The sequence below is a fragment of the Pelophylax lessonae genome, assembly GCF_965119305.1.
Source record: "Pelophylax lessonae genome assembly, chromosome: 3".
Lineage (NCBI taxonomy): Eukaryota > Metazoa > Chordata > Amphibia > Anura > Ranidae > Pelophylax > Pelophylax lessonae.
Genome location: NC_138770.1, coordinates 63,261,976 through 63,279,189, shown reverse-complemented (window position 1 = coordinate 63,279,189; position 17,214 = coordinate 63,261,976). Strand labels below are relative to the sequence as shown.

The following is a 17,214-nucleotide window of genomic DNA, read 5'->3' as shown; positions in this document are numbered from 1 at the left end:
CAGACTGAGGTCAGAGCACAAAAAATGAGAGAGTAATCAAGAGAAAATCTAAGGTAAGGGCAGGCGGCAAACAATAGAGTAATTGAGGACAGTCTGAGGTCAGGGATATAGCAGGTGACGTGTTATTCTGAGATAGCCCAAGGTCAAGGCAGGCAGAAAAATAGACTAATCAAGAGACAGTCCAAGGTCAGGGCAGGAAAAATGGCAGAGTAATCATGAGCCAGTCTGAGGTCAGGGCAGGTAGCAAATGATAGAGTAATCAAGAGACAGTCTGAGGTCAGCAAAGGTAGCAATTGAAGTGTTATTCAGAGATAGCCCAGGATCAGGGCAGGCAGAAAGTGATAGAGTAATCAAGAGACAGTCTGAAGTCAGGGCAGGTAGCAGGTGAAGTGTTATTCAGAGATAGCCTAAGCCAAGGGCAGGCAGCAGATGATACAGTAACCAATAAACAGTCTGATGTCAGGGCAAAAAACGAGAGTGTAATTAAGAGACAGCCTGAGGTCAGGGCAGGCAGCAAGCAATAGAGTAATTAAGAGACAGTCTGATGTCAGGGAAGGTAGAAGGTGAAGTGTTATTAAGAGATAGCTGAAGGTCAGGGCAGGCAGCAAATGATACACAAACCAAGAGACAATCTGAGGTCAGGGCAGGCAGAACAATAGACTAGTCAAGAAACAGTCTGAGGTCAGGGCACAAAAAAACCAGAGAGTAATTAGCAGACAGTCTGAGGTCAGGGCGGGTAGCAAACGAAAGAGTAATTAAGAGACCCTCTGAGGGCTCAAATGCACAATCCTGTTCAATGATTATCATACCTTGAAGTCCTCCTGAGGAAGCAGGTTGTTTCCTCATGAAACACGTAGAGACAGCAACCAGGTAAACGAGAACCCCTCGTGTACCAATTATGGCATTGCTCATGCCTTTGCAGAGCCATCAATACAAAATAGAGTTTTTATCTCATTTTAACTTTATCTATGTATTTTAACATTTGTCAATAAAATATGTTAAAGATATTTTTAGTCACTTGTCCCTATGCACTAGAAACAGTCTAAAGTGTCTGCTATTTTTCTCCCCCTCTTTACTTCCACCTTGGGGTGGGGATTCTTGTATTTAGAATGATAGAGTAATCAAGAGACAGTCTGAGGTCAGAGCAGGTAGCAGGTGAAGTGTTATTCAGAAACAGCCTAAGGTGAGGGCAGGCAGCAGATAATACAGCAATCAAGAGACAATCCAAGGTCAGGGCAGGCAGCACAATAGATTAATCAAGAGACAGTCCGAGGTCAGGGCAGGGAGAACAATAGATTAATCAAGAGACCATCTGAGGTCAGGGCAGGCAGAACAATAGTTTAATCAAGAGACAATCCAATGTTAGGGAAGGCAAACAATAGATTAATCAAGAGACAATCTGAGGTCAGGGCAGGCAGAACAATAGATTAATTAGGAGACAATCTGAGGTCAGGGCAGGCAGAACAATAGATTAATCAAGAGACAGTCCGAGGTCAGGGCAGGCAGAACAATAAATTATTCAAGAGACAATCCGAGATTAGGGGAGGCAGAACAATAGATTATTTAAGAAACAGTCTGGGGTCAAGGCAGGCAGCAAATGATAGAGTAATAAGGAGACATTCTTAGGTCAGGGAAAGTAGCAGATGAAGTGCTATTCAGAGATAGCCCAAGGTTATGGCAGACAGCAAACGATTAATCATGAGGTCGATGCAGGCAGAAAAATAAAGTAATTAACTGGCAATCCGAGGTCAGGGCAGGAAGAAACAGTCTGAGCTAGGGGCAGGCAGAAAACTATGTAGTATTCCAGGAAGAGGCTAGGGTCAAAGCAGGCTATTACATTGAGAATCATGGTTTAAGTCCACATCCCTGTTAAAATAGAACGCCAGAATCATGATGGTCAAGCAGGCCAGAGGAGATGGAACAGGCAGCGTTTAGCAGCAGGGAACACTGCACGAGGGGGGGGGGGGGCACCACCACCTTCCAATGGGCTTAGAGAAGGGTTGTCTCCAGAGCAGAACCTGTTGCCCATTAATGGAGATGCAGGCTGGGCAATAGTGAGCCGACCCACTGCTTGCATCAGGTACAAAGGCTCTTCATAAGCATGCTGTGATGTTTAAAGGAAGCTACATACTGCACCCTGATGACCCCTCCCACCAACCATAATCTGCCTGCATTGCCTAAAGAACTACATAAACCCAGTGATGATATCATTATATCTAAAATAGGATCTCTAATAAACAAGGAAAGGATTTTAATAAAAAATGTCATTAGCATGTTGATGATGGGGAAGGGAGAAGTCAAGGAAGGCAAGCTGATCCAGTAAAAAAATTAGACAATTGCAACTGAAACACCGTCCAATCCATTCCTGACCTTATTTTCTTTTTTCTCTTTCTCTATGTATATATATATATATATATATATATATATATATATATATATATATTTTTTTTTTTTATTCTTTCTTTTTTTTGTTTTTTTGTTTTCTTTTTTGTTTTTTTGTTCTATTTTTTTTTTTTTTGTTTCTCTGTATTTTTTTATTCTCTAATTCTTTATTCTCTTTTTATTCTCTAAGAAAATAAAACAGGATCTGTAATTGGTTAGTAAGATTTGTAGAGAACATTCTTTTTTTTCTGTCTTTGTGTAAACATGCCCCAATGATCTCCTTTATCGGGCAGGAAGACTTTGTACGGTCATATTTCATCAGGATTTCTATAATAGCCAAACCCAGATTTATCAAATGTTATTTTAGATAACACTAATTTGAACAATCCTATGTTATGGAAGCAATACATCAGTGTGTGAGATATTTCATGTTCATCCATTTCCCTGTAGGAAAAAGCAGTTTTAAAATATGTTACTTCAAGAAAGATAGATGAACGCAACCTAATAACTCTAGCATTCAAGAGAGGCCCGGAGTAAAGGAGAGAAGAGACATGGACGGAGGGCCGGCATGACAGGAGTTAAAGGGGTTTTGGACAAGGAGGGGTTTTCAGCCCAGTATGATAGAAAATATAAGTGGTGGGACTTTTAATTGGTGTTTTGGCCAGGAAGGGGTGGGGCTACAGGGAGAGGTCAAGCTTCTTTTGGGATGGTTCTTTGTCATGGCTGCAAGCGGGGTACAAGGTCCTGGTAGGTTAGTATGGTGCAAACTTATACTTGGTATGGACCAGTCTGAGGTACGGCTCCCAGATGGTGCAAACTTATACTTGGTAGGGACCAGTCTGAGGTACGGCTCCCAGATGGTGCAAACTTATACTTGGTAGGGACCCGTCTGAGGTACGGCTCCCAGATGGTGCAAACTTATACTTGGTAGGGACCCGTCTGAGGTACGGCTCCCAGATGGTGCAAACTTATACTTGGTAGGGACCCGTCTGAGGTACGGCTCCCAGATGGTGCATACTTATACTTGGTAGGGACCAGTCTGAGGTACGGCTCCCAGATGGTGCAAACTTATACTTGGTAGGGACCCGTCTGAGGTATGGCTCCCAGATGGTGCAAACTTATACTTGGTAGGGACCCGTCTGAGGTACGGCTCCCAGATGGTGCAAACTTATACTTGGTAGGGACCAGTCTGAGGTACGGCTCCCAGATGGTGCAAACTTATACTTGGTAGGGACCCGTCTGAGGTATGGCTCCCAGATGGTGCAAACTTATACTTGGTAGGGACCAGTCTGAGGTACGGCTCCCAGATGGTGCAAACTTATACTTGGTAGGGACCAGTCTGAGGTACGGCTCCCAGATGGTGCAAACTTATACTTGGTAGGGACCAGTCTCAGGTACGGCTCCCAGATGGTGCAAACTTATACTTGGTAGGGACCCGTCTGAGGTACGGCTCCCAGATGGTGCAAACTTATACTTGGTAGGGACCAGTCTGAGGTACGGCTCCCAGATGCTGCAAACTTATACTTGGTAGGGACCAGTCTGAGGTACGGCTCCCAGATGGTGCAAACTTATACTTGCTAGGGACGAGTCTGAGGTACGGCTCCCAGATGGTGCAAACTTATACTTGGTAGGGACCCGTCTGAGGTACGGCTCCCTGATGGTGCAAACTTATACTTGGTAGGGACCCGTCTGAGGTATGGCTCCCAGTAGTTGGTATGTCGGTACCTGCGACTGGTTGTCTCTGAACCGGTGCTGTGGCGGCTGAAGGCCTAATTAAGTCGGACGCAGGTACCTCCTTCTTTGATGCCTACCGGGACCTTGAGGCTCCAGTAAAAAACTGGGTTTAACGTGTTATTTACCTGTTATGTATACAGTTTGTTAATAAAAGGCTGCTATGGCCATTTAACTCCAACCTGTGGTCATGTGGTTTTTAATAATGGAGGAGGAGAGTGATGGTCAGAGCAGAATGGAGAAAAATCATCTTTAATCCCCTAGTCATGGTTTCAGATGTACTGTATATGAATCCTGACACCTTCTGGATGCCTGTTGTTTTTTTTTTGTTTTTTTGCCAAATGGCAATTTTACAGTGGGGCTCTAAAAGTCAGAGTGCTCGCCTCTTGTTCACCCTCTGGATGAAATGTCATCACGGCCCTTCAGATTTCAGGGAGGATTAGTGTTACAATTACAAGGAGCGCTAGTGTGAAGAGTGTTACAGGGAGTGTTAGAGATACAGGGAAAATGACTATATGGGTTAGAAATAGGGTTAGCGAGACTTAGTGTTAGGGTTAAAGTGGAAGTCAGTGTTAGGATTACAGAGAGGGCTAGAGTTAGCATTACCAAGAGGCTCAGCGTTAGGGTAACAGGAAGGGTTATTTTTTAGTGCTACAGAAGGGCTTACTGTTACAGTAGGGGTGGTTACTAGAAGGGTTAGTTTTTGGGTACAGGGACTATAAGTGTAGAGGGTTATCTTTAAGGTTTATAGGAAGTGTTAGGATTACAGGGAGGGTTCGTGTTAGGATTACAGGTAGGGGTTAGTGTTTGGATTGCAACTGGAGGGTTAGTGTTCGGATTACAAGGAGGGTTAGTGTTCAGATTACAGGGAGGGTTAGTGTTCGGATTACAAGGAGGGTTAGTGTTAGGATTAAAGGGAGGGTTAGTTTTTGGGTTACAGGAGGGTTAGTGTTCGGATTAAAGGGATAATTAGTGTTTGGATTACAGGGATGGTTAGTGTTAGGAACACAGGGATGGTTAGTGTTGGGGTTACAGGGAGGGTTAGTGTTCGGATTAAAGGGATAATTAGTGTTTGGATTACAGGGATGGTTAGTGTTAGGAACACAGGGATGGTTAGTGTTGGGGTTACAGGGAGGGTTAGTGTTGCAGGGAAGGTTCGGGTTAGGGTTGCAAGAAGGGTTAGTGTTTGGATTACAGGAAGGTTTACTGTTATATACTGGATATATACAGTATGGCTCTTTCTTTCTTTGATTTTAAATCTTTTTAAAAAAAACATATGTATTTGAGTAATAAATTTGATACTTTTATATGTATAACTGTGTACAGTCCTCCGTTTTGGTACCGGCAAAGTCCAACATCACTTCGGTATTATTTTTTTCTCCTTTTTTCTTTTTTTTCTGGTTTTTTTTAATTATTACAAAAATTTTTATGTAATAATTACAAAAATTATTGGGACACGAGCATAAACTTTAATGGCATCTCAGTCTTAGTCTGTAGGGTTCTATATTGAGTTGGCCCATCCTTTGCAGCTATAACAGCTTCAACTCTTCCGGGAAGGCTGTCCACAAGGTTTAGGAGTGTGTCTATGGGAGTGTTTGACCATTCTTCCAGAAGAATTTGTGAGGTCAGGCACTGATGTGGACAAGAAGGCCTTGGCTTGCAGTCTCCGCTCTAATTCATCCTAAAGGTGCTCTATAAGGTTGAGGTCAGGACTCTGTGCAGTCAAGTTCCTCCACCCCAACTCACTCATCCATGTCTTTATGGACCTTGCTTTGTGCACTGGTGTGCAGTCATGTTGGAACAGGAAGGGGCCATCCCCAAACTGTTCCCACAAAGTTGGGAGCATGAAATTGTCCAAAATGTCTTGGTATACGGACGCCTTACAAGTTCCCTTCCCTGGAACTAAGGGGCCAAGCTCAACCCCTGAAAAACAACCCCACACCATAATCCCCCCTCCACCAAATGATTTGGACCAGTGCACAAAGCAAGGTCCATTAAGACATGGATGAGCAAGTTTGGGGTGAAGGAACTTAACTGACCTGAAAAGAGTCCTGACCTCAACCCGATAGAACACCCTTGGGATGAACTATAGCGGAGACTGTGAGCCAGGCCTTCTCGGCCTGACCTCTCAAATGTGCTTCTTAAAGAATGGTCAAACATTCCCATAGACACACTCCTAAACCTTGAGAACAGCCTTCCCAGAAGAGTTGAAGCTGTTATAGCTGCAAAGGGTGGGGGACCAAGACGGGGATGCCATTAAAGTTCATGTGCGTGTAAAGGCAAGCATTATGTATATATATATATATATATATATATATATATATATATATATATATATATAAATATTCTTTTTCCTATTGTTCCTATTGTGCAGCAAATTTAAAAAAGTTTTATACTAAATTGCTGACTTTATAGTACACAAGACTAAAACAGTTAAAAAGCAACTCCAGGCAACTAGTGTAATAATGCAGCGGCTTTAAAGCCAGGAACATATTAAGTTGTGGATACTAAAAAAATAAAAATAAATAAGACACAGCGTTTTATGTTATAGAGTCACAGAATGTGGTTTTCATCTCTTCTCTATAGCTTTTCTCCTGCCAAGGATGACATTCTGCTTTTTCCTCAGTCCTCACTTCTCTTGCAGTAAATTGTATCCTAGCTGAGCTATAGATTTAGTGTTTACACACGGCTCAGTGTTGTGAGGCAATCAATTTGCCTAAAAGGCTCGGGAAAAAGTTGTGTAATTAGTTGATCTCAGTTGGAACATTATTCAACTAGAGGGGAACAAAACTTGTTTTTCTCCAGCTACAATAAAAGCCTTCAGTTCTGTAAGCAACTATAATAGATGGGTATGATGAACCCTAATGCATTATTTCTCCCATTGAGGGCAAAGTGACAGGTTCTCTTGATAGGGCACAATCTGCCCCTACTAATACTCACCTTCTCCAAGCTCCAACTATTCCATCCTTCTGGGTCATGTTTTAGAGCCCTAGCTTCAAGCCCCAACAATCCCCCTTCATTCTTGGTCTTGTGGCAGAGCCCTAGCTTCAAGCCCCAAAAACCCCTCTTCATTCTCATTATCACGCCCCTGAAGACGTCATTTGCGTATGATGAAACGCGTTGGGCCGCTCCCTATTGGTTGATGCCTGGACGCACATGCGCAGCTGAGGACGACCGTGGCCATCTTGTTGGTTAGATTCGGAACCACGCTGATCGGCGTTTACATGCTCGTAATCCCCTGCTATAATGAGTTGTTTTCCTATTATTCTAATAAATGATTGATGCTTACATACTACACCATGAGGGGCATTATCTTTCTTTTATGAGCGGTTTCTGATGTGTTATCTGACCTTTATCTATGAGACCTTCATCTGAGAAGCGGATTGGGATGGCGACCCTGTGATTGTTATCTGCAGTTAACCATGGCTATAGCTTGAATGCTTGTCTATCATATTCGTCTGGTAAGCGTGTTTTGGCACTTTACTTGGTGGCGGATCTGCTTCACCCTCCTATTCAGTGTTGGTTGCTGTGTGGTTACACTCTTCCACGGGGATCTCTGGATATTCTTTCCTTTATGGATTGTCTATGGACTTTTTAAATTTTGATTAAGCGCTACATATATTTATCTATCTCATTATTGTGTCAGAGCCCAACTTCAAGCCCCAACAATCCATCTTCATTCTCATTATTGTGTCAGAGCCCAACTTCAAGCCCCAACAATCCCTCTTCATTCTCATTATTGTGTCAGAGCCCTAGCTTCAAGCCCCAACAACCCCTCTTCATTCTCATTATTGTGTCAGAGCCGTAGCTTCAAGCCCCAACAACCCCACTTCATTCTCATTATTGTGTCAGAGCCCTAGCTTCAATGTCCAACGACCCACCTTCATTTTTGGTCTTGTGTCAGAGCCCTAGCTCCAAGCCCCAACAACCCCTCTTCATTCTCGGTATTGTGTTAGAACCATAGCTCCAAGTCCCAACAACCCCCTTCATTTCTAAACGTGTTTCAGAGCCCTAGCTCCAAGCCCCAACAACCCCTCTTCATCCTTGGTCCTGTGTCAGAGTCCTAGCTCTAAGTCCCAACAACCCCCTTTTCATTCTTGTTATTGTGTCAGAGCCCTAGCTTCAAGTCCCAACAACCCCTCTTCATTCTCGGTATTGTGTTAGAACCATAGCTCCAAGCCCCTACAACCCCCTTGATTTTTAAACTTGTTTCAGAGCCCTAGCTCCAAGCCCCAACAACCCCTCTTCTTCCTTGGTCCTGTGTCAGAGTCCTAGCTCTTAGTCCCAACAACCCCCCTTGATTCCTGAGCCCTAGCTTTAAGCTCCAACAACCTTGCTTCATTGTTTGTCTTGTATCAGAGTCCTAGTTCCAAGTCTCAACAACTCCCTTTCATTCTAGACATTGTGTCAGAGCCCTAGCTCCAAGCCTCAACAACCCCCTTCATTCTGGGTCTTTTGGCAGAGCACTTGCACAAAGCCCTTTTCATTCTTGGTCTTGAAACCGAGCCCTGGTTCCAAGCCAAAACAACCCCCTTCATTCTCGATCTTATGTCAGAGCCCTAGTCCTAGTCAAACTTTAAGGTAAATGGGAGTATTTGACTCTTATCTTGCTCACAGAATGTAGTGGTCAGGCTTTCAATAACGAAAAGGTAAGTATAAAGACTTATTTAAATAAAAAATGCTGACCATTATCAAACCCTAGGCAGGAAAACAATTCCTAGGTTTTAGTTATACTTTAAATGAAAACCTTCAGCAAAACAGTTGTTTAAAGATTCTAAAAAACACGAAAGCTAATGGTCACAAATATGTGCAATGCTCCTCTTACAGGCTAACCTTCAAAATATGCATCTAAACTGCCCAGCCCATGTCTAGGATGAAGAGCAGGACTGTAGAGTTAATAGTAACAGGGTTACATGGCAACTTTGGGCTGTCAGGAAAGGCTTTGACATAGAACAAATGCTGTTTCCAGGCGCACACGTATGCACATGCGCCAGCCAAGAACGAGCCAACAGATGTGGGCCAACATGCACATGTGCATGCGCGAATGCCAATGCGCATTCACGCGCGCGCATCTGTCAACAAGGCTGGCGCCAAACAGGCTATTTAAACAGAGCTTCAGCACTATCTAATTTCTGATTGGTCTACAGCGTTCTGTGAATGTTCCTGCGTTTCTGACTCCTGTGTTTGACCTCTGATCTTGACCCGGCTTGCTTCCGACTATTTCTCTCTGCTACTTGTCTTAACCCCTGGCTTCCCCCCCGGATTCTGTCTCTGCCTGCTGCACCTGTTGATCCTGCATACGTTGCCGACTCTGCCTCTGACCCGACTACGCTGCTGTCTGCCATATTTGGCTGATCTGTCCGTCTGTTACAAACCCGGCTCGTCTGACCCTGCTTCCAGCTCTTTCAGCCTGCTACATCTACGTCTGTCCAGCTCAGCACCTTCTGGCACCTGCTTCCTGCTGTGCATCCACAGTCTGTCATCAGTCAAGCCAAGCCAGTCTGCCTGCTTCCAGCTATCCTGCTGGCACGTCTGCCTGCTTTCTCGTCTGCCTGCTGTCAGCTACTTCTGGCTTCCTTCCCAGCTATTACCTGCACAGACTACTGGACTTAACCCACCGTGCCCCAGCGGCTACTGTCTCACCATCAGTGGCCCTCAAGCTGGAGCTGTACAAGAGACCTTCCTCCACACGTCAGGTTTACCAACCAGGTACGTGACATATGCTGTTAGATTAGCATTACTGATGTCCTCCCAACTCACTATAACATCTTCTATGTTGAGGGGAAACCATAGAACTTCATGAGACACATTTTTTTCCTTTACAAGTATTTTTTGTACAATAGATAGGCATGGATCTGGCAAAAAATGTCCTCAAAAAGCTGTGTAAATAGTTGGTCTCAGTTGGAACATTATTGAACTAGAGTGGTACAAAACTTGTTTTTCTTCAGCTACAATAAAAGTATTAACGTGTCTTTCTGCCCAATGTGACAGGTTCTCTTGATGAACATCCTAAGAGACTGGTTTTCTTAAAAGAGCATGTAGTAATGTGTCCCATATTCCTATGTGCTTTGTAAGTCTGGTTACGAAGTTGGAAAGGGAGCTCCCTTCCCTTTTGGCTCTCCAACCACGTAATTAGCAATGTTTGATAACTGGCACTTGCCTTGGCTTTAAGCACTTACATGAGACAAGTGGCAACAGAAGGAATGCAGAGCTGTGTGTGTCAGTCTTCTATTCCTCTTCATTCCTCCTGCGGCCACATGTCTCAGTCAACTGCTAGGAATGGACACAAGCGCCTGTAATCAAGCAGCCGTCTCCTTGATAGGTATGTTGTCAGGCAGTTGATGAGGGAGTTCCTGTCCGACCACATAGCTAGCTTTCTAAATCACATAGGAAAAGAACTACTTCTGTAAAGGCCCGTACACACGAGTCAAAATTCGGCCGGGAATTTTCGTCCGACGACCGATCACCCGATTTTCGGCTTGTTAGTATCATGCTTCCGACAACCGACTCCGACTTTTCGGCCGAAAAAATCCTGATGTGCAGGCTATAAAATTTTTTGTCGACCATCAAAACACGTCCGATTTTCGTCTCAATAGTACAGATTTCGATGGGGAAAAATCTTATGAGCAAGACTAGGCATGCTCAGAGATGAAAGAACACATACAAAGCAATCCAACACATGACATCAATTCTGAAATAAGATTCTGTCGTGCGGGAAAATTCGTGTGCAGTCTAGAGCACATTCCAACCAACAGACACCACTCTGGACAAAAGACGGATGACCGGTCGGCGGAAATTCGTTGCATGTGTACGAGGCTTTAGTTTGCAAACTACCAGAACACCAAGATACTTTTCCTTCATTGAGCCATCCAGCTTTACTCCATCTACATTGTATGAAGCATGCGTGGTTCAACCTCCAACAATCAACCTAATTTGCCAATATGTTGCCCAATCAACCAATGCACCCCCCAGCTGCGCTTACAAGTTACAGGCTACTTGTGATGATCATGACTTTATGCCACTGCATAGCTTTATGTCATCTGCAAACATACAAATGGTACTTTAAATCCCACTCTAAAAATTATATATAATTTATAAAGAGGTTAAAAAGTATTGGTCCAAACACTGAACACTGAACTTACGTTGTTGCTTCTCATCTGCCAAAAACCATGAGTGTCTTACCTGCCAAAATGAAGACTCCAACAAGGATAAGAAAGACTAGTAGATACAGGCCTACGACGGCGTACTTCAGAGCTGCTATGGAGCCCAGTTGTCCACAGCGACGAGATGGCTTTCTGCCATTCGCAGGACCTGCATAAAAAGAAAAATTTTTGAGAGTGGGAACAGCATGTCGCAATGTTTGAACAGAAATTGAGGAAATCTCATGACCGTCCATAGATTATCTCCGTTCAGCTACACATATGAGCTTCTAAACAACTCCCAGCATTCCTTCTCTTAGTGGGGCAGTCCTGATTTTGGAACTCAATCCCTCTGCCCCTCTTTCCTACACATCTGCCCATCACTCAGGCCTGATATAACGTTCTTAATGAATAAATCAGATACATGTTAAAACCTATAAATTCATTTTTTTAAACTTTGATAATTTCTTCCTTTTTTAAAGAAGTGTTTTCCTAATGCGTATCCTTTGCTTGCTCATAAGTACCCTATCCTTTATTCTTTTTGGCCATACTCACTGGCTTAGTTTCTTTGCTTTTTTATAGGATACATATTTAGAGCACTATTAATCAGCTACAAGACCCTTTTGATGAAGCCCAAGGACTCTTTTTTGGCCTCTGCCAACTAGTTTCTTGGCAATGTTTTCTTCCTATTAACTTCCTATTTTGGAAAAATATGGATATGCTGTATTAGTGCCTACTCAAATTGCATTTAGTAATTTTTCTTGATGTATGTTATGTCCCATGTGTTTGCAATTTGGATGCAATGCTAACTGTGATACCCGCAATATATCTGTCCATGTCCATGTCTTATTAAATAAAGTTATAGACAAATATATATTTGTGTGAATGAAAAAGGGACACCTTTTATTACAAAATATGTGGGAAACCCCTGGTCCATCACAGTTACGTGAACCACACAGAACTCATATGCATATACTTCCCACTGACTCCACCAATTGTGGAAGTGAGTTCCAAATCCTACTATCCTGACAGCTAAAAAAAAAAACCCTACGCAGCTTAATCACTTAAGCCCCAGGCCTATTTCTGACACTTTTTGTTTACAAGTTAAAATCAGTATTTTTTCCTAGAAAAAAACTTTCTATATTATATATATATTTTTAGCAAAGACTCTGGAGAATAAAATGGCGGTCATTGCAATATTTTTTGTCACGCAGTATTTGCGCAGCGGTCTTTAAAACGCCATTTTTTTTTTCGGGAAAAATTACGAAAACTCACAATTCACTGCATTTAAAAAAAAAACTAAACAGTAAAGTTAGCCCATTTTTTCTATATTGTGAAAGATGTTGTCGCGCCGAGTAAATAGATACCCAACATGTTACAGTTTAAAATTGCGCACACCCGTGGAATGGCGACAAACTACGGTCAATAGAAATCTCAATAGGCGAGAATTTAAAAATGTTTAACGGTTACCAGTTTAGAGTTAGAGTGTAGCTCTTTTTTTTTAAATTATTGCTCATGCTCTGGCGATCGCGCCGATACCTCACATGTGTGGTTTGAACAGTGATTTCATTCGCGGCTCGACTTCCATATAGGTTTTCTTTCGTGCGTGAGCTAACGGTGACGGGGGCGGCTAAAATGTTTTTTTTTCCTATTTATTTATTTATTTATGTTTTACTTTATCACAGGTTTTAAAAAAAAAAAAAAATCTGATCACTTTTATTGCTGTCACAAGCAATGTAAACATCCCTTGTGACAGCAATATGCAGTGACAGGTACTCTTTATGTACCTGTCCCCTCCACTACACTTCCATGTATTCAAAACGACGAAAACGGCTTTTTTGAATACACTAGTTTTTTGAATCTGCCGCCTTTAGTAGCAGAGTAACCCGGAAGTGACGTTATGGCCGCCGCCTCCGGGTTACGTCATCGGAGACCTGATCGAAGCCACATCCGGCTTAGATTGGGACTCCATCCAGCCGGCGGGACGGGAGACCCCGGGCAGAGCTGCGGAAGGTGGCGGGAGGGGGGGGACGTCCCCTCCCGCTCACCGGGGTAACAATCGAGCGGCTCCCAAGCCGCATCGGTCATTACCGCCAGAAAGCCAACCGCCAGCTCTAAACAATGGTACCGGGATGATGCCTCTAGCTAGAGGCATCATCCCGGTATAACCCCGCAAAGTCAGCCGACATACCCATACGTCACTTTGCGGTAAATGGTTAAGCTTAAACTGCTTTTCTTCCATTGAGTGGCCGCGTGTCTTCCTCTTTGAGACTGAATAGCTTACTCCCTATGCTAGAATCACCATTAAGATATTTGTATTTTGCTATCATATCTTCTCTCAAGCCTCTCTTCTCCAGGGAGAATACGTTTAATGTTTGTAGTCATCCCTCATAACTGAGGTCCTCCAGTCCCCTTATTAACTTTATTGCCCTTCTCCAGACTCCCTCCATTTCCAGCGCATCATTCGTGAGGATTGGTGACCAGAATTGGATGGAATACTCCAGATGTGGTCGCACCAGAGTTTTATAAAGTGGCAGGATTATTATTTTATCTCTGTAAAATACCCTCTTTTTTTTGTATGCTAATATTCTGTTCACTTTGCTTGCTGTAGCTTGGCGTTGCATGCTATTCCTGAGTCTGTTATCTACTAGGACCCCTAGATCCTTCTCCATCCTGGATTCCCAGAGGCGTTCCCCCTAGCAAGTAACTTGCAATCATATTTTTAGCCCCCCAAGTTCATTACTTTACATTTTCCTACGTTGAACTTTATTTGCAGTGTGTTTGTCCACCCTTAAATTTTTTATTGAGGTCCTCCTGTAGAGTTGCTATGCCTTGTTGTTAAGTAATTGCCCCGCTTAGCTTTGTATCATCAGCAAACATTGAGATTGAGCTATTTATACCAACCTCTAGATTTTTTATGAACAAGTTAAACAGGATTTGTCCCAGGACAGGGCCATGGGGTATGTGTGTGTATATATACACCTACACAGAAGTTCAGATGTCATGCCTGCCTCCAAAGACGCCCAAAAAATGCCCGATAAACGCCTGCAACTAAAACGCCCAGGTGGAGCTGAGCCCCATCCCTGCGCTACTAAAAATTCTAAGAAAAATTATCTTTTTTTCTGGTTCAGGACCATTTTAATGGAAAGTTGGATCACAAGTCGCTTCAAATAAGATAAGGAGGCGACTCCCATTGAAGTCTATGGGACAAGTCAAAAAAAGGCGCCTCAAAGTAGTACCGGACCCTTTTCTGAAGTCGGAGCGACTTCAGTAGTGCCAATTAAGATGGCACTCATTGATTAACATTGCTTTTAGTATGTCAATCGACTTGGGGCGACTTGAGGGCACACAAGTCGCCTCACAAGTTGCGGCAGTGTGAATGGACTCTAATAGTGATGGTTGGAAACATTGATTTGTTTTAACGCTTATCTTCAGTCTTGCCTTATCGTTTGCTTGTAAGCAAATCAGAGGATCTGTCAGTTTGCGTTACCACCATTAAATTACTGATCCCTGCCTGGTCTCTGTTTGTAAACTAAGTGGCCAGGAATTTTGGGTGAGGCAATTGATCAAATATTGCCAAGACTATAATTGGTCAATGACCCAGGACCCTCACCTGGGTTGTTTTATAACAGAAGCTGGCCAGGGATCTGTCATTTAGCTGTGGTAGTAGTGGCAGGACAGTATTGTTGATCAGTAGGTTGAAGTGGCAGCGGGTCAATGTCATTGGATGGCGCTCATTGTGATTAACGTTAATCCCTATCACTGGACAATGCAATTGATAATAATATTTCATTGTGGGATGCTGTTTATCTGCTTGCCGACCTTATACTGTAAACATAAGGTGGCTCTCCCGCACAGAATCACGTAGAACGGAGCAGAAGAAAGACACGGGACTTAGGGCTTTGGAGAGAGATAAGAAAACACTACAAATATATGTGCTTAGGTCAAATTTCATGAATCAGGTTTACATCCAATTTAATCTTGACATTGGTGGTCACCTATTGACTTCAAATGTCTATTGGCAAATTCAGTAGTCAGTTCCCAGCTCTGCTCCCCAAACCCCTTCCCGTAGCGCCTTATTGCAGCGCCAAAGCAAGGGAGCTGAGCTGGTAGTTCAGGTGCCATTAATAGAGCCACAAGAGGCCTGTGAATGACCCTAAATGACATTCATCTAAAACTTAAAATTTCAGTGTAGGGTATCCTGATCTTTTGCAGGCACTGTGCCAGTTCTTCCAGGTCACAGCCGAACCCCACTTCTAATACAATATAAACAGCCATTTTGTTCATTTTATTCAGATTTAGAAACCAGGTGGTTTCTAATGCCATTCATCTGAAAGCTATTAATACAAAATGAGAAATTTATGAAGTTTAACTTAAAAACCAGCATATAAATGTAATATACCAGGATTGTTTTGACTAGACTTAATTAAATAATGGTGGCGAAATGCTTGACGTAGTAAAAAAATATCATTAGCAAGTCAAATATCCCCTCTCCCACCCTCGCATGTCCTCAAACAGTTACTGTTGAATGGGTCAACATATAGAACGAATGCATCTGAGTGAAGAGAAAACCCAAAAAAGCCACAAAAGGGAAACAGATGTCCGTAACACAAAAAGCACAATAAATTGTGGTTTGAAAATGTTTAGGTTTTAATCTATAAAATCTGTGGAGGATTCAAACTTAGAATATATGAAGACACCTTCTCTGCAATAGCCGTGCAAAAGACTCGTGTGCTGAGAGGCAAGAAGTTAATATATATGTCATGTTTGAATCCACAGTCAAACTGATAAACTAAAAAATTTGCTGATAAAGTCACATCAGATAGATCTTAATACATCCCAGATGATTTCTGTTAATCTTATAGAAAAAACTCTAAATGGTTTCTAATAGTCCTGAACTACTTAAAATGGTCTAAGATTCTAGAGCTTCATTGGGAGGGTGTTAGCATGCTGATTATATTGACATAGGTGCAACAACCATTCTCACAAATTATACTGTGATTAGCAGTTCTGCCACTAGTTGGTAATATTATGTATAATGTTATCTTCGTCCCAGGGGAACTACATGGTTATGACATAAATTCCTGTCTCTATATTCTTGTATTCCACTACAGTCAGCAAGAAGGGCTCAGTCATGTGTCCAGCAACATCTAGTAAAATTCATATCTGCAGCAGCTTTCCAACAGTAACCATATTAGACATTAACGTTCCAACAATCTGAAAGTGGGGGGTTAGAGGGTCAAAACTGGAATAGCAGTTGCTCAGAGTAGTGTCAAAATTGTTCTCCCTAACATCCATCCTTAGCTTTGGTTGCAATACTTACCTTTAACTCAGTGCTTCTCCTGTAGTATTTATTCTCCACCACCAGTCTTCTGGGTTGAATAATGACCAGCATTATTTGACACACTTCCTGTGAACCCAGGCTGGTATGGCCCCACCCACTGGATATGACGCAGGCTCACCCCAGGTGCAGGATCTTCCCCTGAGCACCTGATGGTGGAGATGGGTTTCACTGTGTCCTAATGCTAGATCACGCCCTTTGGATTTCCCTAGTAGGAAACCAACAAGCGGGGGTCAGGTAGTGGATGAAGCAGATAGGGAACAAGCAGAAGCATGGTCAATGTAAAAGACAAAAGGTAAGTAAGGAGTAGTAGCTGGATGGGATCAGGCAGAAGTGTAGTTAATGAGCAAAGTCAGGGTCAATAATAAGTGGTACCAAAGATAAGAACAGCAGCAGGTATGCAAAAAGCAAGATATTGGCTGGAGAGAGAGCACAATAATCTAGCAAACAGGAAATGAAGACATGGTTTAAATAGGAAGTTCATGGGAGGAGCAAAGGGTTCAGAGTTCACCAGAAACAAGATATAACATGAGGTTTTCTAAGGAATCAGGCAGGGAGCTGGCCAGGATCTCAGGTGGCAGAGAGAGAATAGACAAAGCCAGACACCACAGAGATCTCAGC

At 42.9% G+C, this 17,214-nt stretch overlaps 1 protein-coding gene across 1 annotated transcript in view; it reads right to left on the bottom strand.

Annotated features, from left to right (window-relative positions):
- The window catches only part of SCARA5 (scavenger receptor class A member 5), a 547,393-nt gene that overhangs the window by 416,256 nt on the left and 113,923 nt on the right, over nt 1-17,214 (bottom strand). The window contains exon 3 of the mRNA XM_082250066.1: nt 11,296-11,424. Within this exon, the coding sequence (XP_082106192.1) occupies nt 11,296-11,424 (129 nt within the window). The remainder of the gene's footprint in view (nt 1-11,295; nt 11,425-17,214) is intronic.